The sequence below is a fragment of the Meriones unguiculatus genome, chromosome 15, assembly GCF_030254825.1.
Source record: "Meriones unguiculatus strain TT.TT164.6M chromosome 15, Bangor_MerUng_6.1, whole genome shotgun sequence".
Lineage (NCBI taxonomy): Eukaryota > Metazoa > Chordata > Mammalia > Rodentia > Muridae > Meriones > Meriones unguiculatus.
Window position 1 is genome coordinate 49,423,894 of NC_083362.1, and position 25,594 is coordinate 49,449,487.

General features: G+C 39.1%; 1 protein-coding gene across 1 annotated transcript in view; it reads left to right on the plus strand.

Annotated features, from left to right (window-relative positions):
* Window positions 1-25,594, plus strand: part of Pard3b (par-3 family cell polarity regulator beta) — a 948,430-nt gene that overhangs the window by 106,219 nt on the left and 816,617 nt on the right. The window contains exon 2 of the mRNA XM_060368467.1: window positions 14,721-14,822. Within this exon, the coding sequence (XP_060224450.1) occupies window positions 14,721-14,822 (102 nt within the window). The remainder of the gene's footprint in view (window positions 1-14,720; window positions 14,823-25,594) is intronic.

Here is a 25,594-nt window from a genome sequence, read left to right on the forward strand (position 1 = left end):
ACTAATAAGCTCTGTATCAGCAGCTAGGAAAGGCACATCTGTAACTTCCTTCTTTTACCTTCCCGGGGGCATTTTCATCTGACAGATAACTTATTTTAACACATTAAATGATGGTGTCCACTTTTCAGAATTTCAGCTCTTTTTGCAAAGTAAAGCTTTCATTGTGTTTGGCAGAGTACGGTTAGTGAAGAGGTGGTCACTGCCACCTGGTGTTCTTGCATATGGCTGTTCGACCTGATAGGTGAGCCTGTTCTCCCACTCCTGTGGGTTTCCTCTCCGAGCTTCACTTCCTGGTGTCTGTTCTGTGTGGGTGGCCTTGTCCTTAGCCTTAGTGGAAGGCACTTCCTTCTCAGGTCTGTCATTGACTTCCCTCAGACATCACCCTATAAGTTTCCCATGATGCCTTGTCCTGAGTGCTGTTCCTGTTGTAATAAAACACGATGACCAAAACCTACTGGAGGAGGAAAGGGTTTATTTTGCTTCCTCGTCACTTCCATATCATAATCAATCATAGAAGGGAGTTAGGAGTTTGAGGAAGGAGCTGATGCGGAGGTCATGGGGGTGGGGTTATTGCTTGCTAAGCTTGCTCAGCCTGCTTTCTTATAGAACCCAGGATCCCTAGGTCTGGGATGGCACCACCCACATTGAGGTGGACACCCTAATATCAAGAAAACACACCACAGCTAGGTTCTATCACATCAATCATCCATCAAGAAAATGTACAATAGGCTTGCGCACAGGCCAACTGGGTAGGGACATTTTCTCAACTGACATTTCCTTTTCCCAAATAGCTTGCATCAAGATGACGTAACTCTAGATGGTACATCCCCCATGTTTATAAGTTCAAGGCCCCGTTGCCACTATCCTCCCACTAATCTGTTCTTCCCTAAATTGCTTATCCCTTCCTAGCATGCCACTAAATTTCCTTGTGATGTTTAATTGTTATACTTCCCCCTCACTTACTTTTAAGAACTGGCTTTTGCAGCCCTGTTTTATTCATAGATACCAAGATCCACACACATACTCACTGCATTCATGGAAGCCCCCTCATGTGGTGTAAAGTGCCTTGCCTTCGTTCATGCTGCCCTTGCCAGTAGGAAAAGATCTAGTCCACGTGACCTGAGCTTGCATGAGGTAGAGTGAGATGGCTCTCTGTGCTGCTCCGTGATGCTGTTTGCCTGTTAACTTCTTTCTGTTTCCCCTATGACAAGTAGGCAGGTTTAGGACTGGGATAGAGGTGACTGAGGTTTCTGAATCAAGAAGCCCGAGTTCTAGCTTGGGGAGGCCAAGCAGTAATAGTGCACAAGTAAGCAAAAGGGGGAAGTTCATAGGGCTCTGCTTGTGATGCTGGATTTAGGCTGGGGAGTCTCTGAGGTCATTGCCAAGAGTTGTATTCTTGACCTCAGCCCCTCCTGATCCCTCTACCGTGCTCACTGTGCTCCCCTTAGCCATATCTGTGATCCTCCTGGATCATTCTAGGGCAATGGCCCCATTGCTAGAGAAATAAGCTAGCAGTAGCAAGCAATATTTTGAAGATTAGAGACAATCTCTCCCTTTATGGATGCCATAGTAAAGAGTTATTTTGCAAACAATGTGTAGGGGCTAAAGCTTAAGATCTATTTGTTTGTCTTAGAGTCAACCTACTTTTATAAACCCTGTCACCAGGTACCCTCTCTGTTATAAATGAAAGTTCTTCATTCTGGGTTTTAATTTCTCCAGTGCTGCAGGCATATAACTGTTGATATGTAATGCTAGAGACTGGGGCTGTTGTCTATAGCATGTCTTAAACCATCACTTTCATTAATGTATACATAGATACGCACAGATGGGAAGTAGTATCCTTCAAAGGTATAATTGGAGCTACTGTGCAAAGCTGTCATTCCTAGATTAGAAACTAGTAAGTAGTTACCAGAAGTAGACTATGAGTTGTATAGATTCGTATTTGTAAATTTATTGTTAAAATTCATTTTTGAACAGAATATTCTTTAGGGTTTTATACTGGATGCACTATTGTAAAACTTTCCATCTCTCCCTCTCATTGGTGGGGTGGCTGCTTTTCTTCCCTGGCTGTAGGCTTCACATTCCTGTGGACCACACAAGTTTCTAAAACCTTGGCACTCATGTTTTCCATTGTTTGTTTCCAATGAAGTTTTATAGTCCAGAGCCACGAGTGCCAAGGGTTTTTTTTTTTTTTTTAATTCAGTTGCTTTCAAATTATTTTGAGTCATTGATTTTCAGTGTTACTAAGTTAATAATACTTTAGTGTTTTAAAAATTGTTCCTTTGGAAATAAAAAAGTGTATCAATTAAATACATATGCATTTTTGTTAATTTCAGATGTTTAATGTTTGAATTGTGTTTTATAACTTTGATTTTAAGTTTACACTGTATTTGATTTTGATAGTTCATAGAAAGCTCATACTTTCATGTGCTGAAGGAGAATATCTTTTCAAGATCTATAGGTAAAGGAATTTTAAGTATTCTTATAAAGATTCTGAATATGTCTGATGTTACAGGGAGTAGATTTGAAAATAATTAAATATGTTCTTTATTTCATAAAAATCCACCTATCTACCAAGAGCTCTATATTCTCACATATGCTTAGGCTAATCACAGAGTCAAGAAATAAACCTTTCAGCCACAGCATAAAACTTCCGAGTTTATGTATACAAAGCAAAATTAAAAAAAAAAAACACACCGAGTGACTAATGTTCTTTTTAACATTTAGTGAATATATACTCTAGGATACAAAATGTATACCTTGAATTTTAAACTATTTTCCTTTCTAATTAAAAAGGAAATAAACCACACTTAGTTTATGAGTTAAAATGGGGTTCTCAAGTATTGTTATTCTGTTGAAAAATGTTTTTGTTCAGAATTACATATCACAAGGGAACACCTGTCTTTTCTGTGGCTTAAACTTGGTGTACTCTAGATTCCCGTCAGGAGGAGTCTAGAAGGGGCTCCCAGTGGCCAGTGATTCCTGCCACGTTTTGAACTGAGGAATTTATTAGTTGAGCTTTGAAAGTTCCATTTCTTTTCTCTCTCTCTCTCTCCCTCTCTCTCTCTCTCTCTTTCTCTGTGTGTGTGTGTATAGGGGTGGTGGTGGTGGTTTGGTACTTTTAGAGTGAGAAACTATCACATACAAAAGGCAAAAAGGTATCTTTAACCAACCAAATTCTCCGCTTATCTTAAATTTGTGTATAGATTAGTGAAGTTTTAGGTAAGACACTGGAATGACTGACCAATCGGGAAGATTGAAGGATGTTGGTTGTGCTTACAGATTTTCTACTTAAAAGACACTGTAAGTCTTCCATCAGGCTGAGTGGCCGGAGTCCTGTGCATTTGTATCACGGAGATTTCTTATTTCAAGAAATTTCTTTAACTGTGGATTCAAAGCCCTTTCTGGGGTTTTAGGTGCTGTAGTGCTGAGAATTGGAAGAGATGTTTAAGTTCACACAGTACCCATATCTTACACTGTAGCGTGGTCATATTGTGGTTGTGATATATTATAACCTTCATATAAGAATAGAGGTTATGCTTATGCTCCAGTGTTGTGCAGTACATACAGGGCTTTGAAAGATTTTCCTTATGCTGAACTTCAGTCAACTTCTCTGTTGTCGAGATTACCTTTTCAAAGTTGCATATAAGTAGCCACATTTTCCCTTGATGTATAAGGCTTTTAATTTGATGGAAGGCCCCATATGGCCATTTAATTTTTATGTATTCACATATAAAAGTCACATTAAGGACAAACAGGGGATCCAGATTTTAATAGTATAGCTAATCTACTCAGTATGATCACTGAGTCTGGATCCGAGATGTAATCTCAGCAGCAGGGACTCTTATTTACCTCTGTGGTGTCATTTCCCACATACAATATGGCAGCGGGTCTGTCTCTGGCCTGACAATGAACTAAGTGCTTAGAGTGAGAATTTTTTACACATGTTCTTCCCTTGTTTACCTGGTACACTAATATCCCCCAGTCCTGGATAAAGAGAATATAGTCTTAGTCTTAGTGAGAGAAAGTACATTTTCAACATAGCATCTTCCTCGAGGTCAGTCAGAGGTAATTAGAGTAAGCACCTTTCTCCCTTACCTGTCCTGTAAGCATCCGCTGCCTCATAAACTGCAGTTCTACTATCTTCAAAATAATGAGTGTTTCCCCTTGTGTCTTCTAATTTAAATGAACTTGTGGCCTTTGATCACCATGGTTACTGTCATGGTGTTCTCTAGTTGGTTAATAATCATCTCTTAAAATCTGACAAAATATTTTAAGTGTAGTGTGGCCATGGCAGCCCAGGCTTAGTGTGGTCCTTGCTGTATTCTGGAAATAGTACTTAATGTCATCGTCTGAGATAGTGTAGTGGCTAGCATCATTTTAACAGACTTATTTTAAAGATGGCTCATTTAAGTTTTTGGTCACCTGAATCACCCTTGTAAACGACAGATGCTTGAGATCCTGGTGGTCAGTGAGCCATATATTTTGTTGATAGGATAACCTACCCTTCCATTTTTACACAATGCCTACATTCCTATGATTTTTTAATATTATTTATTTCCTGGAAATTTAGACTGCCATTCTGAACAGCCTTCCGGGGGCTTTTATTTTTATATCAGTAACAGTGTAATGAGAGAAGGGAGCAATTAGGTATGTCAGTCGAAAAAAAAAAAGAGCACATTTTTGAAGCAAAACAGTTCTTTACATTTTATTCAAATATCTCTGGGGTATAGCACACATGTAGGAAAATGCACAAATCAATGTAGACTCACACACAGATCAAGAAATAGAACGTAGTCCAAGAAATTCCCTTCTTCCCTTCTTACTCACTGTCCCTCTGCTTGTGCTGTGAAATGATTACGACAACCTTAAACATACTGTGCTGAAATCATACAGAAGTACTTTAATAAAGTGATGTGGCCGTGTCTGCAGGATGCTATTTTGTGTTGTTCATTCATGCTAGTGTATGAACTTGTAGTTTGTCGTGCTTGTTGATGTACAGGGGTCCTCTCCTCTACGGTGAGGAATATTTGCTTTATATCTTGAACTTTAAAAATAGGAGTATTTTTAAAATATTTTAAAAAATAGGAATAGGGAGTCTGAGTACATGTCTTTTGTTAACTTTGCATACTCATTTTGGTTTGAGAAATAGGTGGAATGGCTAAAATAATTGGGAAGCTTATGGGATGGCTGGTTTTAATTTTTTTGTGTTATCTATCTATCTATCTATCTATCTATCTATCTATCTATCTATCTATCTATCTATCTATCATCTATCTATGAGACAGGGTTTCTACATGGTTCTGGCTGTCCCAGAACACCGTAACAGTGTTACACTCACTGTGTAAAGCAGGATGGCCTTAAACTCAGATATCTGCCTGCTTCTGTCTTCCAAGGTCTGGGAGGAAAGACATGTGTCAGCTATGCCCGGCTGACTTTAACTTTTGAGCTGATATAATTCAGGAGCTCCTTGAAAAGGAGGCTCGGTCTTGGATTGTCTGCATTAGGTTGGCCTGTGTTCATGCCTGTGATAGACTCTCTTAATTGGCTTAGTGGAGATGAGATGACCCACCCTGAATGTGGACCCTGGCATTTCCTGGGCTGAGCCCTGCATTGAATGCAAAAGGGAGAGAACACCCTGGGTACTGGCAGGCATGGCTTGACTCATTGCTCTCTGCTCTGGACTAGAGGTTCTCTGTGATGGATTACTACTGCCTGGAACGCCTACAATGGCGGACTGTCACCTGTAGTTGAGAGTCGGTTATTCCTCCATTAAGTTGCCTTTGTCAGGGTATTTAATTACAATAAATACCCTGGAGACAAAACTACGGTAGTCTATGTTCAGCTTATTTATTTCTATGTTATCTTTTGCAAGAGAACTATCCTTGTGCACTTTAGTGGGCTCTACTTCTAGTTCTGTTTCCTCACATTCCCGACCTTTACCCAAACCTTGTCTAATTTGAGAAAGATTAGCAACTTCTCAGTCTATGACAAATTAAAAAAGTTTAATTTGTCCTAAAGTTTAATAATCTTTAGCAGAGATGTCGGGAATATATGTTAGAATAATTTTAACATTTGACTTCTGATGCTATTATAAATGTTATCATTTAAATGTTTGGATACTATATTGGATATTATAAGTTATATTGGATATTATAAATAGTATCATTTAAAATCCTATTATTATATATTTTATAATAAATATTGTTTTATTTAATTATTTTTCCTTTATTGATATTTTTGGTGACTGTTTTTCCAATTTGCTATAATATTTTAAAAGAATATTATTAATTTTTCAAAAATTTTATAGATTGTATTTTATTCATATTTGTCTTCTCCCATCAAATTCATTCTCCTTTCAAATTCATCCCCATTTCCATACCTACTCAATTTTCTGTTCTCATTCATTCTTTTTATTTTTTATTTATTATAATTTATTTACCTTGTATCCTCTCCCTCAGCCCCTCCCAATCCCGCCCTCCCTCCCTCATCTCCTACCATGCTCCTCCCCCAGTCCACTGATAGAGGAGGTCCTCCTCCTCTTCCATCTGACCCTAGCCTATCAAATCTCATCAGGACTGGCTGCATTGCCCTCCTGTGTGGCCTCCTAAGGCTGCTCCCCCATTAGAGGGAGGTGATCAAAAAGAGCCATCCCCTGAGTTCATCTCAGAGACAGTCCCTGTTCCCATTACTAGGGACCCCACTTGGAGACTGAGCTGCCACAGGCTACATCTGTGCAGGGGTTCTAGGTTATCTATATGCATGGTCCTTGGTTGGAGGATCAGTCTTAGAAAAGACCCCTGTGCCCAGATTTCTTGGTTCTGTTGCTCTCCTTGTAGAGCTCCTATCCCTGCCAGGTTTTCTATCTTCCCCTTCTTTCATAAGATTCCCTGCATTTTGCCCAAAGTTTGGCTCATTCTTTTTTCCTTTTAAGTGCATGTAGTCCAATCAGTGCTGTCATATAATCTTGGATATGTGCCCATCCACTGGAACACATCAGGTCTATCGGGGCCACACAAGGAAACAGGCTTTTTTACCCCAGCATTTGTCAGTAACCAATAAACGGGGCATCTGTATCATACAACCTCCAACCAAGGCTCGGGGGATCTCTGCCACAATGTTTTACTGTGAATGGTTGGAGTGTGTTTCTCTTTCTTTTTCTAATTCATTGATGTGATCATCAAGTTTCCACTGACTTTTTTATATTAATTATCTAAGTGACCATGGTTAGCTTTTAGATTTTAAACCACTTTTGTACCAATGCAATACATCCCATCTGATCATGATGCGTTAGTTTTATATGTCACTGAATTTGAGTTTATATGACTTAAAATGTTTTTGTACATATCAGGAGAGAGAAACTACAGTAAAGGCAGTTAATGCCTGCTGGAAAAAGGGATGAACAAGGGATGAACCCTTCTGTTGGTTGTCCAGTGTAGAGTGGTCAGCCCTGAAACCATATGCATACAGACAATAAAAAAAATGGACTCAGCAGGTTGTATTTATGTAGTTTTTGCACACACACACGTACATAAATACTTATTTACTTATACACATATGTAGCTATGATAATCAGAGGAAAAGGTTATCAACTTGAGAGTTGAGAGGCCGGGGCTGGGTTTGAAGGAAGGTAGCTGGGAGGGGCTGGCAGGAAGAGAGGGGGGATAGTATCAATTAAAAACAGAAATTTAGTGAGATTAGTACTTGTACACTTGTTGAAATGTGTTTTGGGCTGTTTTGGTTTCATTACAGTAGGCATGCATTTGAGTGTTTTTGTAAGTATGGAATAAAGAAATTATGTTTAATCTGTTACTTGTCTTTAAATGATTTCCTCTTTGAATTTTCTGGTCTTTGGTTAGGAGCATAGAACTCTGCATAGGCTGTGCAGGTTATGGTGTGTCTGATCATGGGCAGGAGTACTGCAGCAATGCTACCCAGGATGTACAGGGTGAGAAGTCTGCTCTTCTTGCTGGATTAACTCTTTATCCTGGCAAAACAACCTTCTCTGTCTTTGGTAACACTTCTTCCCTAAGGCCTCCTATGCATGATAATAGTGAGACTATATTATCTCTCTTTTGATAGGATTATAGACTTTTGAGCCGAAAGTGAATTTACAGAGGTACTTAGTCAGGTAATCTTCCTGTTTCTATAATATAAGATTAACTGTCATGTTACATTCACCAGCTATTACTTTGGACCCACAATGAAACCCATTGCACCTTTGTATTTTTTTATTTTTATGCTTCTGAAGAAGCATAGTTTATTAAAATTCCCTCAGCAATGTTGATCTGTTTGGCTTTCTTCTGAAGTTTGTAGTTGGATAATCAATTCTGGGAAAATGAAGTCACTGTTAGAAGCGAATTAGGGATGAATTGCAATACCCTTTATATGCACAACTGCCTTTCTGGATCACAGGACCCGGTCAGTGTTTGTGTCCTGGGCAGCTTTTTGAAACCTACATGGCCTGGTTACTGGTTTCTCAGAGGCTCTTTCACTCTCTCCCTACCCCTCTTTAGCTTTGTCCCACCATGTCTTTTCCCTGGATGCCCTGCAAATCAGCTTTCTTTCTTCTGGCCTTTGAGTAGAGGGGAGAATGACCCCAAAGCATTATGATAATAGAATTAGCTGACTTTTTGTATATATTCATTTTCATAATTCTCCATCCAATTTCTGGTTCCCTAAACTCACCTATGCATTGTTTCTTCACATGGATGCCCCTGTCCTACATTCTCATGACTAGGAATTCTGGAAACTTTTCCAGTTGCCTCTCTCACTTCTGCTCAGGTACATTGAAGTGATGAATTTCTGTTAACACCCACTGATCCATCTAGACTTTGACCTATACATAATACCTGGTACAAGAGACCCTGGGGTCCTGCCCCTTACGAAGGATGGGTCAGCTGAAGCCCAATGTAATAACTTCAGTCAATTTACTTATATTCAAATAGGGAAAGACCCATTCCTCCGCCTGAGTCCCATGCAGTTATGTCTTGTAAAGTTATTCTAAAAATATCTTTAAAAAGTGTCATAAAACATGTATTATATGTTGAGTATATCACCCCACATGTTTTCTACATATAAAGAAAAGCATTTGACTGTGATGTTTATGGAGTAGTCGACTTTGAATAAGTCACCTTACTTCTCTTATTGCCTTCCTCGTCTGTAAAGCGGATTAATAATTATTTTATGAGGGTATTTGAGGATAGACAAGTTACTCATATAAAACACCTGGTACCTATAGTACCTAGCTAAAAGTAAATATGGAAATACATTATCTGATGGCATTAATCTCAAGATGTGCAGGGGTAAAAGGAAGAGCAGGGTTGAGGGCAGGGACAATCAATGATCGGCCCAGCTTGAGACCCATGCCATGAGAGGGAGCCTGCTCCAGACACTGTTAATGATGTTCTGCTATACTTGCAGACAGGAGCCTAGCATAATTGTCATCAGAGATGCTTCACCCAGCAACTGATGGAAACTGATGCAGAGACCCACAGCCAAACATTAAGTGGAGCTTGGGGAATCCTGTGGAAGAGGGAGATAAAGGATTGAAGGAGCCAGAGAGGTCACGGACAGCACAAGAAAACCTACAGAATCAACTAACCTGGGCCTACGGGAGCTTGTAGAGACCGAACTGCCAACCAGAGAGGATGCATGGGAGCGAACGAGGCTGTCTGCACATATGTAACAGTTGTGCAGCTGAGTCTTCATATGAGATGCATAAAGTTGGAGCAGGGCTGTCTCTGACTATATTTGCCTGCCTTTGGAGCCCTTTTCCAGAACTGTCCTACCTTGTCTTGACTTAATAGGAAAAAAATGTGCCTATTCTTTCTGACACCTGATATGTCCAGGCTCGTTGATATCCAGGAGAAGCCTCCCCTACTCTGAGGAGAAAAGGTTGATTGGGGTTGTAGGTGAGAGGGAGGGACTAGGAGGAGAGGACAGAAGGGAAGTTATGATTGGGATATAAAGTAAATAATTTTTTAAAGCAACAGAGAAATCTCATTGGTGAATTCGTACTAAGAAATGTTCATGCAGAACAAAGTTCTGCAAAGAAAATTATGTCTTTTCTATTATTTCCATTATTTTCCATTCTACAGTTGTCCTTGAATTCTAGTGGGCATGATGACCAGGCACTAGGAGCCCAGGCGCATGGCTTGAATTCTTTCAGTGCCACCAAGAATTCAAGTTCAATGCAGTCCTTCAGTCGCTGGCTTTTCATTTGAAGTGATTTTTCTCTTTGGAACTTCATGTCACTGCAAACTGTTTTTTCCCCCTTTTTCTACTTCTAAGTATTAGCTTGGAGACATGCATGTTTCTCTTTGGTTTCCTGGCATAATTACAGCACATGGTTTGCAAGTCTACTTCTTCAGGCATTGCACATGGGAAATTACAGTTATTTCATTCTTAGGTTAATATAGTTTTTAAGGCATAACTCAAATTATATGTCATATATCCACAGCGAAGTTTCTTTATTAATGCCAGTACATGTTTGGAACAATTTTTATATTTATTCAATGCAAATACCATTTTACTATCTTGTTCCTTTAATTAATATTTTTGTTCTAGTTTCTCATATTCATCCCTGTAGGCTGCCTTATTCTGGTTTCAAATTCCAGAAAGATTTACATTAACTGTCTATTATTAAAAGGAGAGAAAGTACAACATATAGTATATTAGTTTTCAATACCTTAATAATCCCTAGAGTATAGATAATAAGATCCTTTGAATTGCAAAATGAGCACATGCACCGAACTATTTAAATAGTACTTATCTATATTACAGATATATGTGCTACATGAATGTAAACTGAATGTCATGATCATGAAAAAAACATTAAAGTGATCCAAGGGATTAATTGTGAACCATGACACACATGTGTATCTTTCCATATTTGATTGTATTTTTTTATGATGGAAAAAAATAAAAGCCATGTAAACAAAATGCAAAATATTGACTGCAATGTTATGGTTGAAATGTTTACATGCATAAAAAGGTCAGAGTGAATTTATGATCTTATAATGGCTGTTGGCTGCTAATACTGAATCCATATTCCTAAAGTGATCTATGGAACCATAGCTGAATGCCACAGAGACAGGACCATGGTTAGATGGGTTCTTGTTTATTGATTCTCCTATCTTGAATGCATTAAAAACTCACCTGAGACTGCTGTTTTAGAGCTTGCCTGTTTTTCTCCAGGATTAGATATGTGAGCATATGAGCTTTCTCTCTCTCTCTCTCTCTCTCTCTATATATATATATATATATATATATTTATATATATATATATACTGCGTGTGTGTATGTGTTTGTATATGTGTGTTGGAGATACAGAGAGAGCAAGAAGAGAGAGACAGAGACAGAGAGACAGACACAGAGAGAGACAGATAGAGACAGAGACAAAGAATGGCACCATGACACATGTGAAGAAGTCAGAGGACGATTTCAGAATATAGTTCTGTCCTTTTACCATGGTTCCCAGGGGCGGAAATGAGGTCATAAGGCTTGCAGAGCAAGTGCTTTTACTTCATGCACCATCTCAGCTGTCTCACTTTTGTTTTAGTGCATGTATAAAACAATAGAATCAGTGTGGGATAGTGATTTAAAATTGCGTTTTCATTGAGGGGGCAGTACTGTATAATGACCATTTTGTTAAATGTGAACACACATCAAACTGCTTGAGAAAACTCAGTTTATATTCATACTCTTTGAACCAGTTGAAGTATCTTATGCCTATGTTTTGCTTTCCAAGCTGGCTTAGATTCCCTAACAGTTTCTTAGGAAGGAGTCCTGTGTGGCTTCATAGCCTCTTCCTGCTACCATTTGTCAGACATTTTTGTTATAATGATAAGAAAAAAAATCTTACTTAGTGGTTTTGTTTTATTTTGTTTTTCAGTTGTTATTTTACATTTTTCCTATTTTAAATCAGAACTTAGTTTCCTTCTGTTTATACCTCTTAAAAGGAAGTAAGGTGAAATTAATGTGTCTTGCAGTTGCTAAGGATGCTTGTCTACTTTAGTTTTAGGTGATATGATCTACTCTCACAAATTGAGCCCAAGGGAAAAGCAACCTGCAGTGTTCTTCTTTTAAGTACTTCTATTTAAAGAGGCATTTCCAGAATACCTCCCATTCTATAACTATAGTGTGCTGGTTAGTGTTTGTCAAGGACACAAGCTAGTGACACCTAAGAAGAAGGAGCCTCAGTTGAGGGGAACTGTTTAGATTAGATTGGGAGGTCTGTAGGCCATTTTATTGATTGCTAATTGATGCAGATAGGCCCAGCTCACTCTGGTCACTGTTAGTCTAGGCAGGTGGGCATGGGCTCTATAAGAAAAGTAGCTGCTGGTGAGCCTAGGAACAATCCATTAAGCCAGTGAACTCCACTGCCTGCCTCCAAGTTCCCACCTCAGCTTCCCTTGATGATAGATGTAGCCTAAAACCCATCGGAACTTTGCTCTTTCCCAAGTTGCTTTTGGTCAAAGTTTACCACAGCAACAGAAAGCAAACTAGATCATATGATTATATGTCAACAAATTGCATCTTCAGACCTGGTCCTACTAAAAAACACACACACACAACAACAACAACTCAGTGCAATTAATTAACTTGGACTTTGTTCCTAAGCAGACGGTAAAAAAATAAGTATTCTTGGTTGTGTATCTGTGTGGAGAAGCATGTTACTTGTGGCATGGCTGTATCAGGATTGAACCTCTGGGGGTTTCTAGAAAACCAATGTAGTCTGCTGACATTGTCTTCTGTATAAACTCAGGGCACCACATGTGGAACCTTACTTCCTGTATTTAGCTCACCGCTGCCAACACAGTTGCTTTGAGTTGGTCCAGGTCTCTGGTTACAGGATCTGAGAGATGGGTATTCTGTGCTTTGCTTATCTGTTTTCTTACTGCTCATAGCTTTGGCTTCTCATCTGGGTAACAGAGGTAGGTATTTCAAGTTTCCTACTCTATCATTAGTGTTTGCACTTATAATCCTAGAATGAGAAGCAAATGAAAGCCTTATTCTTCCTGGAATTGCTCTTCAGATACTCTATTAAAAAATAGCAACATAATTTTGAGATATTTAAAGCCTAGTGAATGAAAATGCCTTCAGACTTTTAAGTCTATCATTGAACCATTTCATGTTGCATTATTATAAAGTTGTAAAGTTGTGTATTTGGGCCACACCTCAATAGCATGCCCTAGCTTTTCACCAGGGGTCACAGGGAAAGCTGTATGGCAGTCATTTCTATTAGCTTTTGTAAAAATCAGAATTGCATTCTGTGGGTTTTGTTAGCTCTTACTCTTAATAAAGATTCATTTGATAAGGCTTAAAGCTTTATCCTAGGAGGATTTCCATCTCTTTTTAGAAACTGGAATTTGTTCCTTTACCAAGTGTTTTATAGCTTAACGCTTTTGTACTTTTTGAGGTTAAAAATCATAGAACCAAGTTGATTTTAGCTTGACTATTCTTTAAAATCTCTACTGATGCTTTAATTCCCCCTCATTTATTGGCTCATATTCTTTTCCCATTTTATCATTCTTTTTCTTACTTTTCCTGGAAATAGGCAACATAGAAAAAATTGAAAAAGCTATATCATATTAGACTGTTTTTTTTAAACTAAGAATTTAAAAATAATTAAATCATAAGGTCAACTCTGAACACAGCTACCCAGGGATTAGCATGTTGTAGGAAATAGGAACAGAGCTGCAGCTTTTCTCTGGGTACCATTAAAATACCAACATTGAGGAGGCACAGTGAGTGTGGAGAGCGAAAAAGGCAAAAGGGTCTGTACAGTGACCTTTCCCTTCCCAATTCCACTGTGATTTTCTGAAGTGATAGCTGTGAGAATTTTATATTACAGCTTGAACTATCTAAAGTTGAGAAAGTACCTTCAAGATTATTCTCCTTTAGGATATTTTTGGCATTACTTAAGCTGGAATATGCTTTTCAAGTTGTCTGGGTGAGTAATTTTCTACATAGTAATTTGATTTCAGAAAAAACAAACAAACAAAAACAAAAACAAACAAAAAAACTCTGAGATGGGTATTTTTTGAGCTAAACAGGATAAAGGTGACAATTATTTATATGGAAGACCTTGGTTTTTGTGGTTAGAAGTTTTATTAGTGTGTCAACTTGACACAAACCTAGACGTATGTGAGAAGAGGGATTCTTGATAGAGAAAAATGTCTTCGTAAGATTGGCCTGTTGCCTGCTCTTTGATCACCTCCTCCTGATGAGGTGGCCTTAGGCGGCCACAGAGAAAGAGGACCCAGACAGTCCTGACAACACCTGATAGGCTGTGGCCAGATGCAGAGGAAGGACTTCCCCTATCAGTCGACCAGGGCAGGGATATAGTGCAGGAAGAGAGAGGGAGGGTAGGATTGGGAGGGAATGCGGGAGAAGTTTCAGCCAGGATATAAAGTGAATAAACTATAATTAATAATAACAATAATAAAGATTGGCTTGTAGGGAAGCTTGTAGGGCTTCTCCTTGATTATTGATGACTGTAGGGGGCTGAGCTCACTGAGTATGGGGCCACCCTGGGCAGGTAGTCTTGGGTGCCCTAAGGAAGCAGACTGAACCAGCCAGTAAGCAGGACTCCTTCAAGGCCTCTGCTTCAGTTCCTGTCTCCAGATTCCTGTCCTGTGTGAGTTCTTGCCTTGACTTCCTCCAGTGACTGATTGTTCCCTGAGAGTCATCAAATTTACTTTTTTTCACCACAGGATCCTGGGTACTGGGTGAAGATTCATCACTTAGAATACACAGATGGAGGAATCCTCGATCCGGATGACATCCTAGCAGATGTCGTTGAAGACAAAGATAAGGTAGGCGACTCTGAAAACGTTTTTCATCTTCCTTTACCAAGCAGCCTATTTTCAAGCCGTTGGATTCCTTAACAACTTGTGTGTCAGTTATTATTAAAGGGTACCATCTGCTGGGGTTTCACCTGGGCAGCTCATAAATCAGAGTTCATCATCAAATGCTTGCATGAAGTTTATCGAAGTTGGGGAACTTGTTTGTGGTGGTCTCATTCGCAGACTCTTCATTCTCAAGAGTTCCCAATACATCTCAATAAATTAGTGTCAGCCAGAGAGGCTGTTGGAGTTGCTGCTGTTGGCTCCGGAGTTTTTTCCAGACAGTTGCTAAATATTCATGTTAATGCCTGAGGTTGGAACGTGTTTTGTGCTTTATATTAGAGAATGTCATGGGATGGGGATGACTTGTGGAGAGCTATGGTGTAGATTTTTCTTGGCACACTCTATCATGTGACTGTCTTCCTTCAAAGTCAGTCTCCACCCCTACCCCAAAAGAAAAGCATTACATTGAGTACGTTGAATATTTAGGAAACTTTAAAAGTGTTCTGTTAACTGTTTGGGAACAATTCATCAAAATGTATAATCTAATGGATTTTTTTTTCTTCTTGCTACTTTGAGAATGGTATAAAGTAAGCTATTCCATGGAAATATCTTAGATTATTGTGATCAAAACACTCTGTTTATTATGAACTCTGTGTTGTCCTCAGAAATGGAACTGCTTCCAAGGTTTCTTCTGTACACCCTTAGCACTGTTTATAGTAGGCTTATTTATATTTGTGGCATGTTGCTCAGTGTGTGTGTGTGTGTGTGTGTGTGTGTGTGTGCGCGCGCGCGCGCACGCTTTCAAACTTACATTAATCTTTTGCATTTTATATTTTCTCTTGATGCTCGGTTTGACTTACTCTGTAGGGTAGCTAGCCATTTCATAAGGGAATTGTATCTCTAAGTAGATTGTCAGCTTCTACAAGGCAGGGACTAAAGGTTCTTACCTCTCTTGTGTTCCTTGTGTTAATAGTATCTGGTAAGGCATTTAATGACAGTTCTTTTGTTTGTGGTTTCTAAAGACAGGGTTTCATTTTTAGCTGCTCTGGCTGTCCATGAGATCAAGTGATTCTCCCATCTCTGTCTCTTGAGCACTGAGTTTACAGCTTGAGCTTTCACCTCCCCCTGGGTGGGGGGTGTTGCCACACCACAGAGGAAGATGGCGTAGCTAGTCCTGATGAGACCTGAATAGGCTAGGGTCAGATGGAAGGAAAGGAGGACCTCCCCTATCAGTGGACTAGGGGAGAGATACAGGAGGAAAAGAGGAAGGGAGGGTGGGATTGGAAGGAGACTAGGGAGGGGGCCACAGCCAGGATACAAAGTGAATAAAATTAAATAAATAAATAAACAAACAAATAAATAAATAAATGCAAATCAAAACAAGGCAAAACAGAATATTGTATGATTTTTCCTCCTTATAACACCGAATGGTGGGCATTCTCTTGCCTTTTCCTAGTGCACTTTCTGCTTCTTCCAGTGACAGTTGAGATACTTGGCTTGATTGTTAATGATGAAGGCAGCCTCCATCTCAAATTGCCCTGCCAGTGTATTCACACAAAAAGCAGGGAAATGCTCCATTCAAGAAGGGACAGAAGAAACTGTCTCACCCTAACCTTATTCCAAACCCCATTTCAGGAAGGAATGTTCTGTTATCAGTACCTACGGAGGTCTGTCTGTCCAACACAGTTCTTTCCTCTGATGCATTCTTTCAACTGTTTCTGCAAGATTTTTGAAACCATAGCCTGTTTATTAGCCACAGAAAAAGCTGTTATTATGTGTGTCTTTTGAAATGGGACTAAGCACCATCATTAAATAAGAAGTCAGAGGGAGACAATCAGTTAGAATCCTAGCAGAGGATTCCTGTACATGAGGTACAGCTTCAGCTATTTTCTGAATGCACTTTCATGCCTTTCCATGAAGCCTGTCATTGTTCTACACAATCGAGAAGGATTTGCACTTTTGTGCCTGTAAAAAAAAAAAATTACTCCAATTCCTTCTTTTGTTAAAAAAAATAGTGAAAAAGAGAGATTTGTGCAGTCTTAGATTTCTTATGGCTCTGATATCTAGTGTGGAAGCAGGGCCTGCCAAACTCCTTTCCCTTACTCTTCAGTCAGTTTAGAGTAAGTAGTAATTTCAATCGATGGTTTGTGGATGTCCTGTGGCCTATCAAGCCTTCCCAAGAATGTTCAAGGCACAGTTGGGCTTCAATAACCACCTGTTTGTAAACTGGCTGCCTACTTCTCTTTCACAGATAGAATATGGATAGACAGCAGGCACAAAGGAGCACAGAGGGATGTGCATAATCATGCTAAAGTCAGAATATTTCCATTCCTGGGATAGGCTGCCTGCAGGGGGAACTGGCCACAAGGGCCTGTTGATAGCCTGTAAACAAGGCACGAAATGCAAAGGCAAAAATTAGAATCCAAAAGCACTGACAGCCATTGTTGCTACACTTATGGAAAACCCATCATTGCAGTACAGTGGAGGCTAGAAACTAGAGGCGGAATATTTGATGTCAAATCGGGGAAAGACCTAATAGCGTTTACTCACAAGTTGTTTGCTGAAGAGGTGACTTCTAAATCCCATGGTTGTGCTATTCAACAGCAGACTTTTAAAACAGTCACTCACTTGGTGAATTGTTTTATTTTTGGCATGGTTAAAGAAGACAACTACAACATCGTATATGAAAGTACGTAACTTTTATGAAAATTGAATTGCTGCCATGACATTATTAAATACATATAGACGAGTACATACGGTGCACCAATGTCTATCTTTGGCTAGGTTTTACAGATGGAAGGGCCTAAGCTTGGAGGCAGGCCAGGAGTTCTTGTTGGCTGGCACAGCTGTGCATTGACCCTTGGATGCCACATGCTGGTTCTCAAGTATGAAGCTCTCAGCTCAGCCTGAGCTTTGTTTGTGGACTAGATGCTCCTTCGGCAGAGTAAAAGATTCTCCTCTGCCTTATTTATATTCAGGTTCAGCAGTTTGTTCAGTGGCAAAATGTTAGCTACTGCAGTTAGTGTAGAAGAATTATGTGTTGAGTGTCCGTTGCTGGCTTTTGATACTGTGGCACTATTATTACTGTATTTTCACTTGCAAGTTTTGATTTAAAACAGCTTGTTTAAGTCCCGAGACATCCAAGAAACTAACTTAACGTGCATTTTAATAGTTTCAAACAAATTTTATAAAATTTGTTTTAAAGTTATTAACTTGCTCAAACTAGTTTTATAAGAAGATACTTGATTAATATGAGACAACATTTGGATTAATATATTATTATTATGTGAAAAATGAAAATGCCAACAGGACTAAATTTAGAATGAGAACAGTTTTATGAGAACACTCTGTCTGCTAACACACTTAGCCCTCAAGGATCTCATATCATAATCAAATAGCGACTAGTATGCACAGTGAATGAACTCATGACCTAAGCCCAGACACACTGCCACGTTTCTCTCTGAGAACACTCTGTTGCCCTCTAGTGGACAGCACAGCCACTTAGATGCCGGCTCAGAAGACACTTCCTGATTTTGAAATTCGACACCTCCAATTAGAAAATACCTTTCAGAACTGGGTAGTAAAGGGAGAGTTTACACATACGTATCTGTGCTCTCTGAACTTTCTAAAGACTCCAAGGGCATTCTTTGCATTTATGAGCCTTGTTTATGTTTTTGGGTTTCTCAGCTTCCTTTTTACTGACTGAAAAGTTGATAGCTGGTTGTGATGAGACATGCTTAACTTCCAGAGGGCAATTAGATAGTTCATGGTATAGATTGCGGTTGTTTTGGGAAATGGGGATGCTACGTTAAAACTTTTCTCAAAGAACCTGAATAATTAATTTTTAGAGCCCTGCGTTGTTTTTGAACGTGTTTTATTAGTGATACCTTCACCACAAAGTAAAGTATTTTTTTAAAATCTATTCTATTTTCTTAAATGATAATATGGTGATTTTGATTCTAAAACTCTTACTTTTTTTTTTTTTTTGGATCTCGAAATTAAGTGCTTAGAAGAGGTTTGAACAGTGCTTCAGAAATAGATGCAAAAGCTTATAAAGAAGGAAAGAGATACTTTTTTGATCAGTTTCACAACATATGTTTCAAGATGACTTTCTGCTCATGGAGTTATGAAATTATAAAACTTTAGATCCAAAGTATAATAATCCTATGAACTAAACTTAACATCTTCCCTGAGAGGAAATCTGTGAACCAGGAAAGTCCCTTGGCCTCCGCGTTGTCTATGGCTGGTTTCTTTCCTGAGCCCATTTTCGCATTTCCTTCTTGGAACTCCACAAATGGAAAGGATCAAAGCTACTGTTTCAGGGTAATGTCTGCCAGAGGATTTCGCTGTGTCCTCTTTTCTACTTTTCTTTTCTCTCTTGTGTCAATTGAATCTACTTCCCACAGTCTTTGAGGCTTGAAGCCAGAAATTATTTCAAAAATTTTAATTATTTATGAACAAAGTTAATTTTTAAAAATCTTTTCTCATGTATTTATCCCCCTCTTTGCATTTCCGGAGATAATAATTTTAAATTAATAAAACTCCAGGCTAAGGTTATGGTAACTGATAAGGAATGATCTTTCATTTAGTCGGCTTCTTAACTCTAAACTGTGCTGACCCATTAGCTACATGATTGGGTTCTGAACAAATTTAGCTAATTTCTTGTCTCTTTTACCTGCACAGTTTTCAGTGACTTAGCCCCCTTTTTTATATCATGGTTTCCTCATGGGTAATTGGAGTTAAAAAAATGCAATAATTTTATGTTATATTGTATCATGTGTGATAAGTAATTTAGCCACAATTTAAAGCCAAATTCTCAGGAGCGTGACCACAACCTCATCAATGAGCGTTAGGTGCTGTTATGTTATGTCACACACCATATATAGCATGTAACTATCAAAGTAAGAATCTAGGAATGTGGCTTGCAATCTGTATTTACAGATTCAGACTCTCCGGGTTCAACCAGCTGTGGGTCAAAAGTATTCAGAAGAAAATTCCAGAAAGCATGACTCGAATTTCCCTGCATCTGCATCACGTCAGATGCTTCACTGAATCCGTACAGACGAAGTGGGGTGCAAGCAGACCCCGCCTCGCAGGTCCCCAGTCTCCCTCCAACATTTGTTTCACCATTGTTAGAGCTAGGATATTTGCGTCTATTGTCAAAATGTGTCGGCTTTGCCTCCCCTCCTCATTATTACATAAACAGTGTAACACCTGCTTATGTGATAGTTATGCTCATTAGGTATACTTAGTAACGTGTGATGATCTAAAGTACGCGGAGGCTATATATGGGTCATGTGCAACTTCTTGTTGGGGCATCAATCCTTAGAGGTTGGGGTCAGAAGGGAATCCTGGGACCAGCCTCAGCAGATGCCAAGCCTCATAGCCATAGGTTCTGTTCTGAGGTCTCAGAACATGCACCCTCCCCCTAGCTGTCTGGAGCATCTTAAATGTCAAGAGTAAGAAGGCTACTGTTTCGTTCTTACATGCACCTCCCATTTATTCCTTACTTTCAGAGTTTCATTTGTTTAGTATGCCAGTGATTCTCTGCTTAGTTAGGACTCCATAAATATATGTATATGAATCAGCATAAATATATGTATATGAATCAGTCTCATTATATAAATAAGTATAAATATAAATATATATATAAATTTATATAAATATATATATATATAGAGAGAGAGAGAGAGTGGTAAATGATCTTAGTGTCACACAGTGAAAACATAAAGCACTATACACATATGAAAAATGTGCTTGTAGGAAGGAGAAATGGCTCAGAGGTTAAGAGCACTGGATGTTCTTCTAAAGGTCCTGAGTTCAATTCCCAGCAACCACATGGTGGCTCATAACTATCTATAGTGAGATCTGGTGCCCTACAGTGGCAGGCAGGTGTGCATGCAGACAGAACATTGTATACATAATAAAAATATATATTTAACAAAGAAAAGAAAAATGTGCTTGTAACCCCTCCTCAGTTTTTATCGCTCTTCCAATAGTGAGGTTAAGCTAGTTTTTAATAGTCAAAGTTTTTAGATCACCTTAATCCTAAGTGACTTTTGGGGTACTGTAACTTCATATGGACAGTTTATATTTTAATCTGAGTGTTAATATTTAACCCTTGTCATTTTGAAATTTAGGATTTTATTATATAGCTTACCTCCTTAAGCCTTAATGTTGTCTTCTCAAATCCTTGCAAGCTTGCTTAGAACTGGGATGGTTTTTAAAGATTTTTTTTTTTAGCACCTTGTGAGGTTTTTTATTTTTGACAGGTTCTCAATATGTAGTCCAGGTTGGCCTGGAAATTACTGTGTAGCCCAGGCTGGCTTTGAACTCACAGAGATTCACCTGCCTCTGCATCCTGGGTGCTGGGATCAAAGGTATTTGCGACCACACCCTGTTTATATTTTGGTTTTAATAAATATCTTTGGTTTTAGTCACTGATAAAGTTGAAACTAGAATTGAGGCTATTCTCCTTTTTGTTTCAAGAGATGATGATTTCCCTTTTAAATATTGCAGTAGGAAGCCGTGTGCAGGCCTGTAGCAAGCCCAGAGGAGCATTTTGCATGAATACCTTTGTGACCTTCCTATAGCAAAGATAAATGGTGCTGGGAGACAGTAACTAAAGCCAAAGTAATCCTGATGATGGCCAAGTCAAATATGGGCTCCCTAGTGCCTTCTGCAATTTACTTGGTTGGAACTGTAGCATGTTTGTGTGCGTACAAGTGAGTGAGAGGCAAGGGGAGCATCCCTGTGCAGAGGCATGTGGGCTTTTGGTTCAGCTTGTTCCTTGTGCATGTCAGTGAAACAAGAGCATCATCAGAGATCAGAAAGAAGAATCATCAGCCATGACAGTACTGCTAATATGGTGTCTTACAACAAAAACTAAACGGAGAATGTTTGCAAGAAATCAGATTTGACAAGGGAAATATCTAGTCACCTGTGAGATCACAATGAAGCTCTACTTGGAGCTGAAAATGTGACTCAGAAAAAAAAAAGTCAAGGAACCTACCCTTCACATCACAGTGTGCTCTTAGACATACGTTGGTCTTGTTGGACACTGTCCTACAAATTCTCTCTCACATTAGTTTCCTTTGAGGCTGGCCACATAGGTGTATATCTGTGTCACGATTACAGTAAGCTTTTACAGAACCACTGAATTCTAGTTACCTTACAAATTACAACCACGCTATACTGTTTTAAATGTTATCAAATAGAAGACTGCAGGATTTGCAAAACATCCTCTTTTAAAGACACAAATACCTGCCAAGTGCTAATTAGTCACCCATCCAGTGTCCATTAAGTAGCCACTATCACCAAGCTGGATCCAGCTTCATCAAAGCAAGGTAGTAGATTGTTACCTGGTAGGGGTCTGGAATTTGGTAGTATGATTCTAGGTTTTTCTAGATATTCTAGCATTTTCTAGCATTCTTCGTTTACAAACTTTCTCATGAATAAGGTCAGCTATCCCTGCCCCGATTGCACTGAAAGAGGAGAAGGCCCAAATGAAATCATGCACTAACACTTAGGACTATGGCATGCCAAAAAAACTCACTTTTGTTCTCAGCAGCCATCTGAAGTATTTATGGATGCGTTTCCTTGTGGACCAGAAGCAATTTGCCGTAGTGGTATGAGCAAATTAAGAAACTCAGGAATCTGAGAGAGGCTTAGCAGGAAGGAAGGCTTGCTGTGTCAAAGGACCTCACTCTCTTATCAGGGAGATGCATAGGAGGAGGTAGGTAGTAGCAGGAAGAGTCAGTGTAGAAAGGATACGCTGTGCCTAAAACAACAGTGCGTAGGAAGAAACACTGCCAGTTTCACAGTCCAACCAGGAAGATGCAAACTGTCCTGGAAAGACAGTTGCTTTCAGCTCCTAATGACTCAGAATCTTGAAAAGCGTGTGTGTGTGTGTGTGTGTGTGTGTGTGTGTGTGTGTGTTCACTACTTAATGAATTAGAGTAATTAGAGTAGGTATTAAGAAATGGATGGAGGTGGTGCTTTTAAAAGGTGCAGAGGAGGAAGGGAATGAGGGATAACATCTGTTTTAGGAGAGATGAGATCTCAAATAATCCACCAGAAGTTATAAATACAATATTCCCCATCATCTGAGGAGAATAGCAGTGGCCTCAAACTGCTCAATGAGAATGCTGTTCAATAGTGACAAGTTACTCATGGAGCTGGAAGTTTCATGAAGATGTATGAGCCGTGTAACACGTGGGGCTGTCGTGTGCCAGGCTTTCTACTTGACTTCCCTTCCTAGGGCTCCAATAGTCTATATTATTGATAAGATGCACTGAGCCAAGCAGACAGTAAAGGCGGCTCTTGGAATTGAACTGACATTTATAAGACTTCTATGGGTTACTTGATCCAAATTTTGTATAAATGCCTTTATTTATAAATGCATTTATAAATGCAATAAGCAGGAATATTCAGTTTCCTTAGTCTTTTAGACTATAGTTTTTGAGGCTCTCTGTGTGCATGGTTTTTCTGCTTAAGAAGAGAGTGTGCCTTTCCTGTTACAGGATTCCAGAGCCTTCACTTGGAAATCATGACTAGATTTCTGAACTTAATGCTGACAGTTTGAACATTGCAGGTTCTCTTTTTATATTTCCTTCTTTTGATGTTACCAATCAGTTTTGAAAGATCAAGTGGCATTTCTTAAGCAATAAAGAAGAAATCCCCCTTGTGTAGACTTCAGTTGGAGGAAAATAGCACAGAAGCAAGTGCAGATACAATTTCTTTAATAATTTCAGCCTAAAATATGTAATAATTCACATACAGATATTTATGCAACCTTAACTATAAACTAATTAGAATGGCTGAAGGAGGGTCTGATCTAAGATGATTTTCTCGGCTGGTAGCCACTCACACAAAACGTGAAGAGTCGCATAGCTCTTAGTGGATAATAGGGTTAGAACTTGCTTCCTCTAGACGGATAGCTTAGTGCGGCCACTGTATTCAATCTAAAAGGAAGCTAGCATGTGACGGCATAATGAGATTTTCTAAATAGGTCACCTTTTAAATGGAAATTATACCAAGCCCGTGGTTAGCTTATGTAAAAAATGAAAGTGTGTATTGCTGTTGGTGATGAATAAAGAGGGGGACATCTTAGTGAGAACCTCAAAGCAAAATTCTCAGAACTCTCCTTGGTTCTCTAGCCAAAAAAACACCAAAAGGGAGGCCTGGTGTCCTCAGAACTGTACATAAGGGTGTGGCTCAAATTCCTTGTAGACCGGTGGTTCTCAACCTGTGGGACACGTCCCCTTTGGGAGGTCAGGGGAGCCTTTCAGAGGGGCTATCTAAGACCATCTGAAAATACATATTTACATTATGATTCATAACTGTAGCAAAATTACAGTGATAAAGTAGTAACAAAATTTTATGGTTGGAGGTCACCACAAGATGAGGAACTGTATTAAAGAGTCTCAGCATTAGGAAGGTTAAGAACCACTGTCAAGGACATAGTTCCTTCTGTTCTGGGGATCAGCTTTGGAGGTGATTTCTGGATTTTCATGATACATATGGGTTATGCTTTTTCTCCAATTTTAGTCCTTCTCTTAAGTGATTTTAAGGCCTCCACTCTTAAGGGGAAATCGCTACAGCATCCTTGATTAGGGTTCAGGAAAGGAATTAAGGGAATATTATTTTTTCTTGGTCAAAAGAATGAAATCTACCGCTGACCTTTAGCAAGAAAGTAACATTTCTATTTGTGTGTGAGTGTGTGTAAGCATACATATATTTACATATACATTTGCCTGCTAGGTATTGCTTATGAAAAGAGCAGGTGTTTTCTTTTTTGTTTGTTTGTCTTTCTCATTTGAGGTCGCCTTACTAGATACTGTATTTTACAGATTTATCCATTTTAACTGAAAGTTTTATTTTTTTTTACGGTAGAGTACATTTCATTGTGTGTGTGCACCACATAATCATTATCCATTTTGCAGCTGACAGACACCTAGACTAGCTCCATCTCCTTGCTGTTGTGAGTAGAGCAAGACCTTGTGCAGGTCTCTCTGTGGCAGGGTTTAGCGTCCGTTGGGTATATGTCCAGAGGTGGCATAGTTTGATCATATGAGAAAAGAACTATTCTGTTCCCTGCTGGTTGCCATGCATATGCAAATCAGTACAGTAATTACAGGAACCAGTATATATTTTTATCAAAGCAAAACTAAAGCTACCTTGTCACCCAGACCTACACCTAGGTCCGTTCCCTAGTCTTTGTAACTTCTATTTTAACATAGATGAAATATGTGTTCTCTTCAGCTAGATTCAATTTACATTAAGGAACTAGAGACTATTAGAAGCAAATATTTTTTTTATAAAAAAAAAAGGAAAAGAAAAAAAAGCAAAGGTAAACTACCCTAGAAGTTTGCCAGAACTCAGAGGAAAGGCGATAGTCTCGCAATCCCTCTCCCTCAGTGTGAGAGGTGACAGCTCGGATGTTCCAGTGTCCCCTCAGTGATAAGGTTCTTTGTTTTCTTTTGTTTTTTTTCAGGATCATCTTGAAAAAGATGGAGCCTTGACTTGATGGCTCCATCGTACTATGTAGCTCTTTGACTATTTATCTATGCCATTGTGATAAGAAGTTGGAAGAGGAGGTACTAATATGTCCCTGGGGTAGCAAGGGCAATCTAGAAACTCCCATGGACAATGCGTGAGGTGGTTACGAAACTCTCCCTCTCCTCCAGGGAAACAGAACAGCCTGTCTGCCAGACACTGAGAATATTTGTACTTGCGGT